Below are 15,898 nucleotides of genomic sequence, written 5' to 3'. Positions count from 1 at the left end.
GGACATAGTTGGGATAACGGAGCACAAGAAACTATTAAGTATTAACAAGAAAAAGCAATTCAAATGGAGCGGAGACTCTGATCAACTAAAAGAATTTCTGTTGTCCTACTTAGAGGAAGGAAATAACGATAAATTTGTCAGCATAAGTAGGAATGGAGCAACAAGTGTACTTAAATTTGAATCGGTGACGGTTAATTTCTACACCAGCACGAATACACTCCAGATACAAGGTGCGGGTAAAGATGGTTATATCTCAAAACTCACCGATCTAGTAAACACAAATAGTGGCAATAACGAAAATGCTGAGACCGAAACTGATCAAGCAGAAGCGGGCGAAGAGATATCACAATCGAGCAAGAAACAGGACGAAGAGAAAGGCGAAAAAGCGATGCATGATGCTCGCTATGAAGAGATCGAAGCTTTTATGGCAACTCAAAGAGAGTTTAACTCGAAAATAGAAAGTCAAGTTTCCAAAAATACGATCGAGATTGGGGAGCAAAGTATTGATTTGGAGGATTGGAAACAGAAGATAAAGAATGGTCTGTCCGATGTGAAGATGCATTGTGAAAGTCAAATCGACTCACTCAAGTTTGAAATAAGCGAAAGTATTAAAGATGTCGCTAAACAAGTCTCCAACCTGTCAAACAAAGTAACAAGCGAGTTTAAGTCCGTCAAAAATAAATCTGCATCAACAGCGGAAACAATCCTCAAAATATTAGACGACTTAGGAGAAATTAAGGATCAACTCCTAAAGACAGAAGAAACAGTGGCGCAGATTCACGAGACCACGCAATCAACCCACTCACGCGAACAGACGGAAGCAATTGAAGTATGCAGTCAAGAAACCAGCGAAAGTCACCGAATTGAAATACTTGATCAGTCACGGCAATCCGGTCAGAGAGAGGCAATAGATATAAACAGACAGTATGCTAGTCACAGAAACAGCCGACTTGAAACACCTCAGGATACTAGTAGCCACCCAAGGACTCAGCAACGGGAAAATCGCCTCAATCAACCAAGCAGTGCTGCGCAAACCAGTGGCAGTAGTAATGGACCAGTTCTACTACTGGGTGATTCCATTCTCAGAGATATAAACAACCGTAGATTCTGCCCAAGCCGATTTGTAAATAAGCAATACGTACAAGGTGGAACGCAGGAAATGGAGGAATACATCGATTCGCTTACAAAAGAAGACAAAAACGACTACGAATGTATTGTGGTTCACTCCGGGGTAAATGATTTAAGGAAGTCTAGAGCAACAGACATCGCTGACAACATGCAAAGATGTGTTCAGAAATTAAAATCACGTTGGCCGAAAGCAAACATCTATGTGTCGGGAGTTTTATACAGTCTCAAGGGAGACAATGTAAAAGTAGATGACGTAAATTATTATTACGAAGAAATCTGTCGGAACAATCAGGGATTATGTAATTTCATCAACAATCAAAAAGTCACTGCGGACCGATTTGGAAACATCGATGAGGACTCCTTCTACGATGACATCCACTTGAACAATCGAGTTGGTACCAAAAAGTTAGTGACGAACATCAAGGTACAAGTTGGTCTGAGAAGCGAAGACAAGGAATCCAATCGAGAAGGACAACAAGCTAGGAAATTTAACAGACAAAGAAGACAAAGACCCCCATGGAATTCAAGCTATAATGAAGCATTTCCGCCACTTCCACCACCTTTCCGAGCACTTGACGCATTGGCGGAATATTTCAAAAGACAGGGGTTTGCGCACCGTCCAAGATAAGTGCATAGGTGTAAAAAAATTTAATTCACATGTAATCAGAAAAAGATTCGTTTTGGTTGTTGGAACTTAAACGGTTTCAACAGTAGGGTTGTGGGAAATAAGTTAAAATTTAATGATACTTTAAGCACTATTAAAAGACACGACATTTTTGGGATAGTGGAAACGCATGCAAATCAAAATTCCGATCTCAAAATAAACAACTATAAACATTTTGTAAAACATAGAGATTCAACAAGATACAAAAAATCGGGGGGTATAGCCGTGTACATCAGAGAAAATATTTCCAGTGGAGTTAAATATATACCAACAGATAATGAAAATGTCCTATGGGTTAAATTGTGTAAAAATATTTTCAACTTACAAAAAGACATTTATTTAGGAACTGTGTATCTAAGCCCAGCAAACGGGCGATGTAATAATTATGAAGAAGACATTCTAGAAGAACTTGAATTTGAAATATTAAGGCTCTCTCTAAAGGGGGATGTCATTATCCAAGGGGACTTTAATGCAAGAACGGGTATTTTGCAAGAATTTGCTCTGGATGATGAACAAAATGACGAATTTATGGGTCTACCAAAAGATTACCAAATTGATATTCCAAATAATAGAAATTCACAAGACTCTAAGGTGATTGACAGTCGAGGAAGAAATTTAATAGAAACGTGCACTGCACTCAATATACGAATTTTGAACGGCAGAGTAGTAGGTGACCTTGAAGGTAAGAAAACCTGCTTTCGATACAACGGAAGCAGCGTTGTTGATTACATAATTGTAAATAATGAAAGTTTAGACATTGTTGATTATTTCATTGTGAATCCGCTTGAGCCACACCTGACTGATCACTGTTCGCTTTCATGCAGTCTAAACCTGAAATTTACATTTAAACAAAAGGATAATTCAGAAAACGTACAACTAAGTGAGCTCAAAAGATTGCGCTGGAATAACGAGATCAGTAGCGAGTTAAAGCTATACGTAAAGTATACGCATTATAATAATATAGTAAACAGTATCGATTTCAGAAACTCTAAAAACACTTGGAAACAAATAAATAGGATTTTCAACAGCAATACACATAAACAATCACATCAAATTAGACCCGAAGAAGCTGCTGTTTTTCATCAGCACTTCGAACAATTAAATGCGACAATAGAATCACAAAATACAATGGAAGAAGTAGAAAAAACGCGAATAAACAATAGGCAAGGGCCATTGGATCACGAATTCACGGAACTCGAAATAACTAACGCCATAAAAAGTCTAAAAACGGGTAAAGCACCCGGCGCTGATAATATTTTAAACGAAGTATTAAAGTGCGGCGAAGAAACTCTGAAAAAGCCATTACAAATTTTGTTTAATAAAATTTTGAATAGTGGGGAATACCCATCTAGCTGGAGTTATGGTCTGATAGTACCGATCCTTAAAAAAGGAGATCCTAGTAAACCGGAAAATTTTCGAGGTATTACCTTGTTCTCGTCACTAGGAAAAGTTTTCACATCCATAATGAACAACAGATTGTACAATTACCTTGTCGAAAGAAAAATAATCAAACCTGAGCAGGGAGGATTCAGAAAAGAGCATGGAACAGTGGATAGTATTTTCATCCTAAAATCTTTGATTGACAAATACGTTAAAGCAAAGCCAAAAAAGAAACAAAACTTCCTATTTACGTGTTATGTTGATTTCAGTAAAGCTTTCGACAGAGTACCAAGACACAAACTTTTTGATAAGCTAGAGCGTTCAGGCGTAACAGGGCGATTTCTTGAAGTTTTGAAATCAATTTACACAAATGATAAGTCCTCAGTCAAAATTAGAAATCTGTTAACGCCAGCCTTTAGGTGTTACAACGGAGTGAAACAGGGATGTATGATTTCCCCGACACTATTTAATTTTTATCTCAGCAGCTTGTCCGAGGAACTAAATACAGTAAGAAATTGCAACGATGTCGAACTCAATTCACGACCTATTAGTTGTTTACTTTATGCCGACGATTTGGTAATCGTATCGAAGACTGCCACGGGGCTACAAAAATATTTAGACAAACTAAGCGAATTTTGTGATGAAGCAAAACTCACTGTTAATCTAGAAAAAACTAAGATAATGATATTTAATAACTCTGGGAAAACAATGAACAACTATCTCTTTAAATACAGAAACAGTAAAGTTGACATTGTCAAGTCATATAAATACCTTGGGGTGCATTTTAGCACCTTTGGGAACTTCAGCCTAGCAAAGCAAGAAATAAAGAAGGTCGGACTAAAAGCTTTGTATAAGCTTCGAAAAGAAATGGGAAACCACTTTAGAGACAAAATAACTCTAACACTTAGGCTCTTTGATACCCTTGTAACCCCAATTCTATTATATAGTAGCGAGGTGTGGGGAACAGACTGCAATGACAAACTAGAAAAAGACCCCATAGAATCTGTACACACAAGGTTTATACGTTGGCTGCTAGGCGTCAACAGGTACTGCAGTTCAAATGCATGTAGATCCGAGGTCGGTAGATTTCCAATGCGTTTAAAAGCCAAATGTAGAGCAATAAAATATTGGCAAAAAATGATAAATTCTGACCACAGTAAACTTGCTGTGTTGGCTTTCCTAGATTCTTTAGAAAATAACAGCAAGGTAACTTGGGTGCACAAACTGAAAAACATTTTAGATCGAGCAGGCTTGGGCTATATATGGCTTGATGCCCCAAACACGTCTATAAATTTAATAAAGATGCGCTTTGAAGATATCGAGCGACAGGTGTGGCTAAGTGAGATTCACAATGATAGTAGAAGAGACCCACGCCAAAAGAATAAATTGCGAACTTTCAGGACCTTCAAGGTGGTCTACGAACTTGAAAAATATCTTACCCAAATTAATAATGTACAACACAGAATTGCCGTCACAAAATTAAGACTAAGCAATCATAATTTGGCCATCGAAACAGGTAGACATGCCAAACCATATGTGCCCCCAAATGAGAGGAGGTGCACGATTTGCAAAAATGGAATAGAAAACGAAGAACACTTTCTTGTAAAATGCCCTACATACAACGCGATTAGAAAGGCATACTATAGTGTTATCAAAGACAAAACTAATATCAACTTAAATGCAATGACATCTGAAAGAGCTTTCCTTTTTATTATTACCATGGATCAAAGAAACGAGATCATTAACAGGGAAACTGCAAAATATATTTTTGACTGCACAAGAAAAAGATTTGAATGCCTAAAAGAATAAATGCACACCACGGATAATGACAACCTCCTTTTTATCTTAACTATTTGGAAAAACACCTGATATATAATCATGTATAAGGGTACCAAATAAAATATATTGATTGATTGATTGATTGATTGATTGCGTGACTGGCCTTTACGGGGGAGGGAGTAGTGTAATATGGCTGCGTGACTGGCCTTTAAGGGGGAGGGAGTAGTGTAATATGGCTGCGTGATTGGCCTTTAAGGAGGAGGAAGTAGCGTAATATGGCGGCGTGACTGGCCTTTAAGGGGGAGGGAGTAGTGTAATGTGGCTGCGTGATTGGCCTTTAAGGAGGAGGGAGTAGCGTAATGTGGCTGCGTGACTGGCCTTTAAGGAGGAGGGAGTAGTGTAATATGGCGGCGTGATTGGCCTTTAAGGGGGAGGGAGTAGTGTAATATGGCGGCGTGATTGGCCTTTAAGGGGGAGGGAGTAGTGTAATATGGCTGCGTGATTGGCCTTTAAGGGAGAGGGAGTAGTGTAATATGGCTGCGTGATTGGCCTTTAAGGAGGAGGGAGTAGTGTAATATGGCGGCGTGATTGGCCTTTAAGGGGGAGGGAGTAGTGTAATATGGCTGCGTGACTGGCCTTTAAGGGGGAGGGAGTAGTGTAATATGGTTGGGTGACTGGCCTTTAAGGGGGAGGGAGTAGTGTAATATGGCTGCGTGACTGGCCTTTAAGGAGGACGGAGTAGTGTAATATGGCTGCGTGATTGGACTTTAAGGGGGAAGGAGTACTGTAATATGGCTGCGTGATTGGCCTTTAAGGAGGAGGGAGTAGTGTAATATGGCGGCGTGATTGGCCTTTAAGGGAGAGGGAGTAGTGTAATATGGCTGCGTGATTGGCCTTTAAGGAGGAGGGAGTAGTGTAATATGGCGGCGTGACTGGCCTTTAAGGGGGAGGGAGTAGTGTAATATGGCGGCGTGACTGGCCTTTAAGGAGGAGGGAGTAGTGTAATATGGCGGCGTGATTGGCCTTTAAGGGGGAGGGAGTAGTGTAATATGGCGGCGTGATTGGCCTTTAAGGGGGAGGGAGTAGTGTAATATGGCTGCGTGATTGGCCTTTAAGGAGGAGGGAGTAGTGTAATATGGCGGCGTGACTGGCCTTTAAGGGGGAGGGAGTAGTGTAATATGGCGGCGTGACTGGCCTTTAAGGAGGAGGCAGTAGTGTAATATGGCTGCGTGATTGGCCTTTAAGGGGGAGGGAGTAGTGTAATATGGCGGCGTGATTGGCCTTTAAGGGGGAGGGAGTAGTGTAATATGGCTGCGTGATTGGCCTTTAAGGAGGAGGGAGTAGTGTAATATGGCGGCGTGACTGGCCTTTAAGGGGGAGGGAGTAGTGTAATATGGCGGCGTGACTGGCCTTTAAGGAGGAGGGAGTAGCGTAATATGGCTGCGTGATTGGCCTTTAAGGAAGAGGGAGTAGGGTAATATGGCGGCGTGACTGGCCTTTAAGGGGAAGGGAGTAGTGTAATATGGCTGCGTGATTGGCCTTTAAGGAGGAGGGAGTAGCGTAATATGGCTGCGTGATTGGCCTTTAAGGGGGAGGGAGTAGTGTAATATGGCTGCGTGATTGGCCTTTAAGGAGGAGGGAATTGTGTAATGTGGCTGCGTGACTGGCCTTTAAGGAGGAGGGAGTAGTGTAATATGGCGGCGTGATTGGCCTTTAAGGGGGAGGGAGTAGTGTAATATGGCGGCGTGATTGGCCTTTAAGGGGGAGGGAGTAGTGTAATATGGCTGCGTGATTGGCCTTTAAGGAGGAGGGAGTAGTGTAATGTGGCTGCGTGACTGGCCTTTAAGGAGGAGGCAGTAGCGTAATATGGCTGCGTGATTGGCCTTTAATGGGGAGGCAGTAGCGTAATATGGCTGCGTGATTGGCCTTTAAGGAGGACGGAGTAGTGTAATATGGCTGCGTGATTGGCCTTTAAGGGGGAGGGAGTAGTGTAATATGGCTGCGTGATTGGCCTTTAAGGAGGAGGGAGTAGTGTAATATGGCGGCGTGATTGGCCTTTAAGGGAGAGGGAGTAGTGTAATATGGCTGCGTGATTGGCCTTTAAGGAGGAGGGAGTAGTGTAATATGGCGGCGTGACTGGCCTTTAAGGGGGAGGGAGTAGTGTAATATGGCGGCGTGACTGGCCTTTAAGGAGGAGGGAGTAGTGTAATATGGCGGCGTGATTGGCCTTTAAGGGGGAGGGAGTAGTGTAATATGGCTGCGTGATTGGCCTTTAAGGAGGAGGGAGTAGTGTAATATGGCGGCGTGATTGGCCTTTAAGGGGGAGGGAGTAGTGTAATATGGCTGCGTGATTGGCCTTTAAGGAGGAGGGAGTAGTGTAATATGGCGGCGTGACTGGCCTTTAAGGGGGAGGGAGTAGTGTAATATGGCGGCGTGACTGGCTTTTAAGGAGGAGGGAGTAGTGTAATATGGCGGCGTGATTGGCCTTTAAGGGGGAGGGAGTAGTGTAATATGGCGGCGTGATTGGCCTTTAAGGGAGAGGGAGTAGTGTAATATGGCTGCGTGATTGGCCTTTAAGGAAGAGGGAGTAGGGTAATATGGCGGCGTGACTGGCCTTTAAGGGGAAGGGAGTAGTGTAATATGGCTGCGTGATTGGCCTTTAAGGAGGAGGGAGTAGCGTAATATGGCTGCGTGATTGGCCTTTAAGGGGGAGGGAGTAGTGTAATATGGCTGCGTGATTGGCCTTTAAGGAGGAGGGAATTGTGTAATGTGGCTGCGTGACTGGCCTTTAAGGAGGAGGGAGTAGTGTAATATGGCGGCGTGATTGGCCTTTAAGGGGGAGGGAGTAGTGTAATATGGCGGCGTGATTGGCCTTTAAGGGGGAGGGAGTAGTGTAATATGGCTGCGTGATTGGCCTTTAAGGGAGAGGGAGTAGTGTAATGTGGCTGCGTGATTGGCCTTTAAGGAGGAGGGAGTAGTGTAATGTGGCTGCGTGACTGGCCTTTAAGGAGGAGGCAGTAGCGTAATATGGCTGCGTGATTGGCCTTTAATGGGGAGGCAGTAGCGTAATATGGCTGCGTGATTGGCATTTAATGGGATGGGAGTAGTGTAATATGGCTGCGTGACTGGCCTTTAAGGAGGAGGCAGTAGCGTAATATGGCTGCGTAATTGGCCTTTAAGGAGGAGGGAGTAGCGTAATGTGGCTGCGTGACTGGCCTTCAAGGGGGAGGGAGTAGTGTAATATGGCGGCGTGACTGGCCTTTAAGGGGGAGGCAGTAGCGTAATATGGCTGCGTGACTGGCCTTTAAGGGGAGGGAGTAGTGTAATGTGGCTGCGTGACTGGCCTTTAAGGAGGAGGGAGTAGTGTAATATGGTTGGGTGACTGGCCTTTAAGGGGGAGGGAGTAGTGTTATATGGTTGGGTGACTGGCCTTTAATGGGGAGGCAGTAGCGTAATATGGCTGCGTGATTGGCCTTTAATGGGATGGGAGTAGTGTAATATGGCTGCGTGACTGGCCTTTAAGGAGGAGGCAGTAGCGTAATATGGCTGCGTAATTGGCCTTTAAGGAGGAGGGAGTAGCGTAATGTGGCTGCGTGACTGGCCTTCAAGGGGGAGGGAGTAGTGTAATATGGCGGCGTGACTGGCCTTTAAGGGGGAGGCAGTAGCGTAATATGGCTGCGTGACTGGCCTTTAAGGGGGAGGGAGTAGTGTAATGTGGCTGCGTGACTGGCCTTTAAGGAGGAGGGAGTAGTGTAATATGGTTGGGTGACTGGCCTTTAAGGGGGAGGGAGTAGTGTTATATGGTTGGGTGACTGGCCTTTAAGGGGGAGGGAGTAGTGTAATATGGCTGCGTGATTGGCCTTTAAGGAGGAGGGAGTAGTGTAATATGGCGGCGTGATTGGCCTTTAAGGGGGAAGGAGTAGTGTAATATGGCGGCGTGATTGGCCTTTAAGGGGGAGGGAGTAGTGTAATATGGCGGCGTGATTGGCCTTTAAGGGGGAAGGAGTAGTGTAATATGGCGGCGTGATTGGCCTTTAAGGAGGAGGGAGTAGTGTAATATGGCTGCGTGATTGTCCTTTAAGGGGGAGGGAGTAGTGTAATATGGTTGGGTGACTGGCCTTTAAGGGGGAGGGAGTAGTGTAATATGGTTGGGTGACTGGCCTTTAAGGAGGAGGGAGTAGTGTAATATGGCGGCGTTACTGGCCTTTAAGGAGGAGGGAGTAGTGTAATATGGCGGCGTGATTGGCCTTTAAGGAGGAGGGAGTTGTGTAATATGGCTGCGTGATTGGCCTTTAAGGGGGAGGGAGTAGTGTAATATGGCGGCGTGATTGGCCTTTAAGGGGGAAGGAGTAGTGTAATATGGCGGCGTGATTGGCCTTTAAGGGGGAGGGAGTAGTGTAATATGGCGGCGTGATTGGCCTTTAAGGGGGAAGGAGTAGTGTAATATGGCGGCGTGATTGGCCTTTAAGGAGGAGGGAGTAGTGTAATATGGCTGCGTGATTGTCCTTTAAGGGGGAGGGAGTAGTGTAATATGGTTGGGTGACTGGCCTTTAAGGGGGAGGGAGTAGTGTAATATGGTTGGGTGACTGGCCTTTAAGGAGGAGGGAGTAGTGTAATATGGCGGCGTGACTGGCCTTTAAGGGGGAGGGAGTAGTGTAATATGGCTGCGTGATTGGCCTTTAAGGAGGAGGGAGTAGTGTAATATGGCGGCGTGATTGGCCTTTAAGGGGGAAGGAGTAGTGTAATATGGCGGCGTGATTGGCCTTTAAGGGGGAGGGAGTAGTGTAATATGGCGGCGTGATTGGCCTTTAAGGGGGAAGGAGTAGTGTAATATGGCGGCGTGATTGGCCTTTAAGGGGGAGGGAGTAGTGTAATATGGCTGCGTGATTGTCCTTTAAGGGGGAGGGAGTAGTGTAATATGGCTGCGTGATTGGCCTTTAATGGGATGGGAGTAGTGTAATATGGCTGCGTGACTGGCCTTTAAGGAGGAGGCAGTAGCGTAATATGGCTGCGTAATTGGCCTTTAAGGAGGAGGGAGTAGCGTAATGTGGCTGCGTGACTGGCCTTCAAGGGGGAGGGAGTAGTGTAATATGGCGGCGTGACTGGCCTTTAAGGGGGAGGCAGTAGCGTAATATGGCTGCGTGACTGGCCTTTAAGGGGGAGGGAGTAGTGTAATATGGCGGCGTGATTGGCCTTTAAGGGGGAGGGAGTAGTGTAATATGGCTGCGTGATTGGCCTTTAAGGGGGAGGGAGTAGTGTAATATGGCTGCGTGATTGGCCTTTCAGGAGGAGGGAGTAGTGTAATATGGCGGCGTGATTGGCCTTTAAGGGAGAGGGAGTAGTGTAATATGGCTGCGTGATTGGCCTTTAAGGAGGAGGGAGTAGTGTAATATGGCGGCGTGATTGGCCTTTAAGGGGGAGGGAGTAGTGTAATATGGCTGCGTGATTGGCCTTTAAGGAGGAGGGAGTAGTGTAATATGGCTGCGTGACTGGCCTTTAAGGGGGAGGGAGTAGCGTAATATGGCGGCGTGATTGGCATTTAAGGAGGGGAGTTTTTTTAACAAATCTTGTGAACTTGCTGCAATTTCGCGCGCTTGGATAATCATAGTTTCATTGGATATACAAAAGGCCTTTTCTTTGTCATTATAGCAAAATACAAAATGTATTCATCTCCTTTTTCGTCTGCTTGTGGATGTCCCCTATCGGGTTTGGTAAATGAAGTATAATGCATTATGGCTATCTCTAGATCTCATTACATGGTTTGTCTTCATATACTTAATGAAAACAATGGTGGCTGAGTAGGGACCTTAAGTAAGAATATTCTAGAATGTTCCAGGCTATGGAACTATCCTCAAAACAAGTCGTCATCATTGTTCAGAGAATCATCCTCGTCGCCTTCCAAGGCATCAACCAATCTCCCATATGCCTCAGCGCGCTCATTCAACCCGGTTCTCTTAATGTTCAATTCGTCATCATTATCATTAGTATCGTCATCATCATCATCATCATTCTCATCATTACGACCAGAAGCACCACTACTTGAATCAGTATTGATTCCGACACTTTCCATGTTTTCTACATTTTCTCTTTTGTCCCAATACCCCTCCCCAGGGGAAATATTTTCGTTCCTCATATATCCCAGACGCTCTGATGGGTTGTTTTCTGTTGCTCTGTATAGAAAGGGAATTGTCTCTCGACGTATGATAGATTCTGTTTTCATTTCGGGTGTATATGAGAATCTCGTGAGTTTTCTTAGAAAATTTGCAGGCAACACTCTCCTTTCTAAGAAGTCTTTCCCAGTTTTCTGGTCGGGGAGATTAATCCATTTTTTGGATTTTGACCTCTCAGGCAAATATACGTCACCACGCCGTTCTTCTAGGAAATCGCTCCCAGGCCTTACTCCCTCACGCTCTTTCCTATCGCCTTCGCTGGCACGAGATACGATGGATTTCTTCGTATTTTGTGAACCGACTACTTCCCTCAGCAACGGCATTGTTTCCGTGACAACCTGCGGGAACTGGCCTTCGTTCAAAGGCTCGTCATTCAGCATAACCGAGTCGTGTTTCGCAGCATTTCCAGTTCCGGTTCCAATTGAAGCGCTTACTTCCGACTGTGAAGTGGATGATGAGGTTGAGCCGGGCGTTTCCACTGGCTTGACTTCTTTGAGAGTTGTTGTTGTCGTCTCTGAACTTGTCGTCGATGGCTGGTAAGTTTCCGAGACAACTTGTGATGACGTAACAGGGCCGCTGATTACCATTGGCTCATAAGTGAGAGGCACCACAGCCGGAAGTAATGTAGTGTCAGTTATCTGACTACCGGAAGTAGAAGAACCGGAAGTGCCAGCACCCGCGCCGCCAAGATTAGTTTTTCCTAGGTTCCCGGAAACGGAACTTCCTGTCATGCTTGTAACTAGTCCCCCGGAAATAGCAGGGCCAGGAATTTCCAAGACTTTTCCATAGGAAAGAATCGAGCCGGAAGAGGACACGCTAGCGGAAGCGGAAGCAGATGCTGCGCTGCTGCTCTTAAAAATACTGCTGACAGACTCAGTGACGGAGTTCTCTGTAATTGAGTTCTCATCGTCCGTGAATGACTCACGTGGTACGCATCTGAAAAAGGCGGGAAATTTTAAAGATGGCCAGGTTACTTGTTGTAATGACCGGGGTCAAACCAAGTCAACCTTTAATCACGGTTAATGCTCTCCTCAGTAACAGATACATACATTGTCGAAGCTTAAATAGAACCCATTAACATGAGTTCCGTGTTCCCTGGGGAAGTTATTTAAAGAAGCCGTTTTCTAATTCTGTTTTTGTTAGTTTAATCATCATTTCAGCTTTCATCAAACTTAAAATCCACTGCTCATATGCCATAGCCTGTCGAAATTTCGTATATCGTATATATAAAAAAGCAACTCTCGTTGTTTTCTTTAAAATCCTTTCAGGGAGTAATCAGTCTTACACCAACATACCTGTATTGCACTTGCAAGTACTTAGACACTTTGGGACACACTACTGTTCCTGCCCTGGCGAGGATGCTGTTGGTAGCGGATACCTCACATCTACCGGGAAAAAAAGAAAAAGCCCATGGTAGCATAAGAGAAAGAGGTACAACAAGTGAATCAAACAGTGTTTTGCATAAATCTACTATGAAGAAGACATCAGCACACTAGCACACATATTGGTGCTTTATACTTTACCTTACCTGTCCAACTTGGTGCAAAGCCCTACAACCTTAACGGGCCTCTTGATCCGGCCACACATCCGCAAGAACGCAATCTAACCCTTCCCTGCTTAAACCGTCAGCTCATCACTACCGGAGACTGCGAGATTAACCCTTATCCTGGTCATTCTGGTAAATAGGTCCTCCATCCTTGACCTGATCACTGATAAACGCCATTTACACCCCCCCCCCCCCCCAAACACCCCTTAGTCGCACCTTTCACCACCACCACCTGTACTCCCAGATCAACACCATGAAAGGAGACGTTTGCTCTGTACCTGTTCATCCTGGTGCATAGGTCTTCCACCCTTGCCTTGACTTGTCCCGCCTGCTCGGTGCAGGGTGCCTCTGGGGCACGCCCTGGAGGGAGGCACACCATAGCGGCCTCGCGTCCGAACGTCGCCTCTCCTATCTCGATCACGTTATAGATACTGGCGCACTTGATGTAGACCTTCTGATTCTCGCACGCGATGACTTTTCTCTGTTCCAAGTGTGAGAAAAGATAACGGTTAGTGCTTTGTATACAGTACTGGACTCCCGTGTTTGAATTTTCTCGATAGCCCATACAAGAACATTTTAGCTGACACTTAATTGCTCATTACTTGATACGCATGGTCACCTCGGTTTACGACACCCTCCGATTTGAGGTACATGAGGTCTTATTAGCTATTTTCACTTACCCATAATCCAACGCCAGGTGGAAACGGACCAGCTACTGGTATCGCCTTCACTACTGTACACAAGACATAGACCCATAAAATGTGACTGTTAGTTTTTTATGTTGATTTATCAGCATATATTCATGTATATATCAAGCTGAAAAATATCCGCTGTCCGCAGCGTCAGCATCAGCCATTATTGCTGATGCCATTATTGCTGATGCCATTATTGCTGATGCTGACGTGCGTATGTTGCTGGTGCTTGTGTATTGTTGTTGTAGTGTCCACTCCATGTATCATTGATGGAAAAAAATCCAGCCATCATTGTAACACCGCTACACTCGGTTGAACACAAGACACCGTTTGCGAACTACACGCGTCACAACACCTCCCGACATGTAAACGTAACGTCACAACACCTCCCAACATGTAAACGTAACGTCACAACACCTCCCAACATGTAAACGTAACGTCACAACACCTCCCAACATGTAAACGTAACGTCACAACACCTCCCAACATGTAAACGTAACGTCACAACACCTCCCAACATGTAAACGTAACGTCTCAACACCTCCCAACATGTAAACGTAACGTCACAACACCTCCCAACATGTTAACGTAACAACACCTCCCAACATGTAAACGTAACGTCACAACACCTCCCAACATGTAAACGTAACGTCACAACACCTCCCAGCATGTAAACGTAACAACACCTCCCAACATGTAAACGTAACGTCACAACACCTCCCAACATGTAAACGTAACGTCTCAACACCTCCCAACATGTAAACGTAACGTCACAACACCTCCCAACATGTGAACGTAACGTCACAACACCTCCCAACATGTAAACGTAACGTCACAACACCTCCCAACATGTGAACGTAACGTCACAACACCTCCAAACATGTAAACGTAACGTCTCAACACCTCCCAACATGTAAACGTAACAACACCTCCCAACATGTAAACGTAACGTCACAACACCTCCCAACATGTAAACGTAACGTCACAACACCTCCCAACATGTAAACGTAACGTTACAACAGCGACAGCATTGCTGGACCAACGTCTCGCCAGCTTTTCGCATGCCAAGTGTTGGGCTTTATTTTCTTTGCGCTTTACTTATCAGCGCTGTATCGACTTCTTGAGAGGTCAAAGAAAAAAGTTGCCGGTGACCAAGGGCCTCGATTTTTCTCCGTTTTTTTTTCTACGCTTAAATTTAAACGCATCAACACTGAAAGCTGCCTTGCTATCCAGAGATCATTTTATAGTCCTTTACTACGATAGATATCCGACGTGGGATGTGAGTGTAAGAGCTTAACAGAATCGACATTGAACTTTACGAGGGATGTGGGGGAATACCACAACCACAATTGCGGCGAATACTTCGATTACCGGTGTATCCTGGTGAGCAAATACTAGAAAATATCTTAGGAAAGGCTGCCCTAAAGTAAAGATGCCTAATTTGGAGTATATTCGAGCATGCAGGCACTGCTTATCGGAAATCCGAGTTTTTTGCGTGGCCGTACTGACTTACTTTCAATAAAAAATATGATCTCAGGGAGTTTTATTTCATTTTGTCTATTTTCAAATAACAAATAATATAAATCGTCCTTTTCAGGCCCCTTTCTGCCATAGACCTTCGCGTGCTTCTCGAGACCACGTCTTTGTTTACAAATAAACTCCATTGTTTTCATAACAGAAATAAGTGATCACTCACCGTGAAACAGCAACAAAAGGTGCACCACTCCCGTGCGGTAACCTGTTATGGTATCCATGAGACACGACAAATCGGCTGAGTTAGGAGGAAAAACAGGACCGACTTATCCTTTAGGATACTCCATTTTGCATTTTCTGCTCCAAATGAGGTCAATTTGCAGAAAAGCTTTTTTTAGAAAATCCATCCATGAAACATGAATTATTAATGTACCCGCTAACCTAGAAACAGGTTAGGGGCGGACGGGACAATTAAATAAGACACTTACGGTGAAACAACAGTAGCAATGATACGGCGGGGGCAAAAAAAAACTTTTTTTTTACCTAACAATTTTATTAAAGGAAAAATAAAATGGGCATTACTTCGTAAATTCAAGAAATTATGCTTCCTTTGATTGTATCTGAGCACAAAAGAGGTCGTACGCACATTGATAAAATGTGCGCCACAGAGCGTGACTGAACGGAGCAGAACAAGAAAATAAACGGCCACCACAGCGTGTTGTGCATCATGATGACATCTTTTCACTACTATATCAACGCATTAATTTCCGAGAGACGCGAGCGTGGCGAGCCTGGGAAGGACCCCGATATTTTTTTTTACATCTTCAGCGAGCTGTGCCTGGCGTATCGAGTACCATAGCATTGTAGCAGGGTCTGTATGTATGATCTATGTTTTCTATGTACCGTAATCTGATCCGTAAGGGGTACGATTCTGATTTTTTTCGTAGTATTTTCCCGAGAAAAAGGGGGAGGAGGTAAGTGCCCATCGCACCCTTAGCATCCGATTCTCAGATGTGATCTCTGGCTTGAGAGGCCTTCATAACAAAGCACAAGCCCAACCTTAACC

At 44.5% G+C, this 15,898-nt stretch overlaps 1 protein-coding gene across 1 annotated transcript; it reads right to left on the bottom strand.

The window, feature by feature from the left end:
- Positions 1-10,564: 10,564 nt before the first annotated feature.
- Positions 10,565-15,846, bottom strand: LOC116618847 (serine-rich adhesin for platelets). Its single transcript, XM_032382970.2, has 5 exons — positions 15,056-15,846; positions 13,348-13,400; positions 12,946-13,148; positions 12,417-12,506; positions 10,565-12,057 (listed from the first exon to the last, which is right to left on the bottom strand). Exons 1-5 carry the CDS (start codon positions 15,111-15,113, stop codon positions 10,803-10,805), a joined length of 1,659 nt encoding a protein of 552 aa, XP_032238861.2. The 5' UTR covers positions 15,114-15,846; the 3' UTR covers positions 10,565-10,802.
- Between the last annotated feature and the right edge of the window lie 52 nt (positions 15,847-15,898).

Source organism: Nematostella vectensis, chromosome 15 (assembly GCF_932526225.1).
Source record: "Nematostella vectensis chromosome 15, jaNemVect1.1, whole genome shotgun sequence".
NCBI classification, from domain to species: domain Eukaryota; kingdom Metazoa; phylum Cnidaria; class Anthozoa; order Actiniaria; family Edwardsiidae; genus Nematostella; species Nematostella vectensis.
This window is presented reverse-complemented; position numbering and strand designations above follow the sequence as displayed.

Coding starts and splice junctions, on each gene's coding strand:
- LOC116618847 (XM_032382970.2), bottom strand. CDS start 15,113: ATGGATACCATAACAGGTTACCGCACGGGAGTGGTGCACCTTTTGTTG. Junction 13,149..13,347: donor CACCTGGCGTTGGATTATGG/GTAAGTGAAAAT, acceptor CACTTGGAACAG/AGAAAAGTCATCGCGTGCGA. Junction 12,058..12,416: donor TACTTGCAAGTGCAATACAG/GTATGTTGGTGT, acceptor CGCCTTTTTCAG/ATGCGTACCACGTGAGTCAT.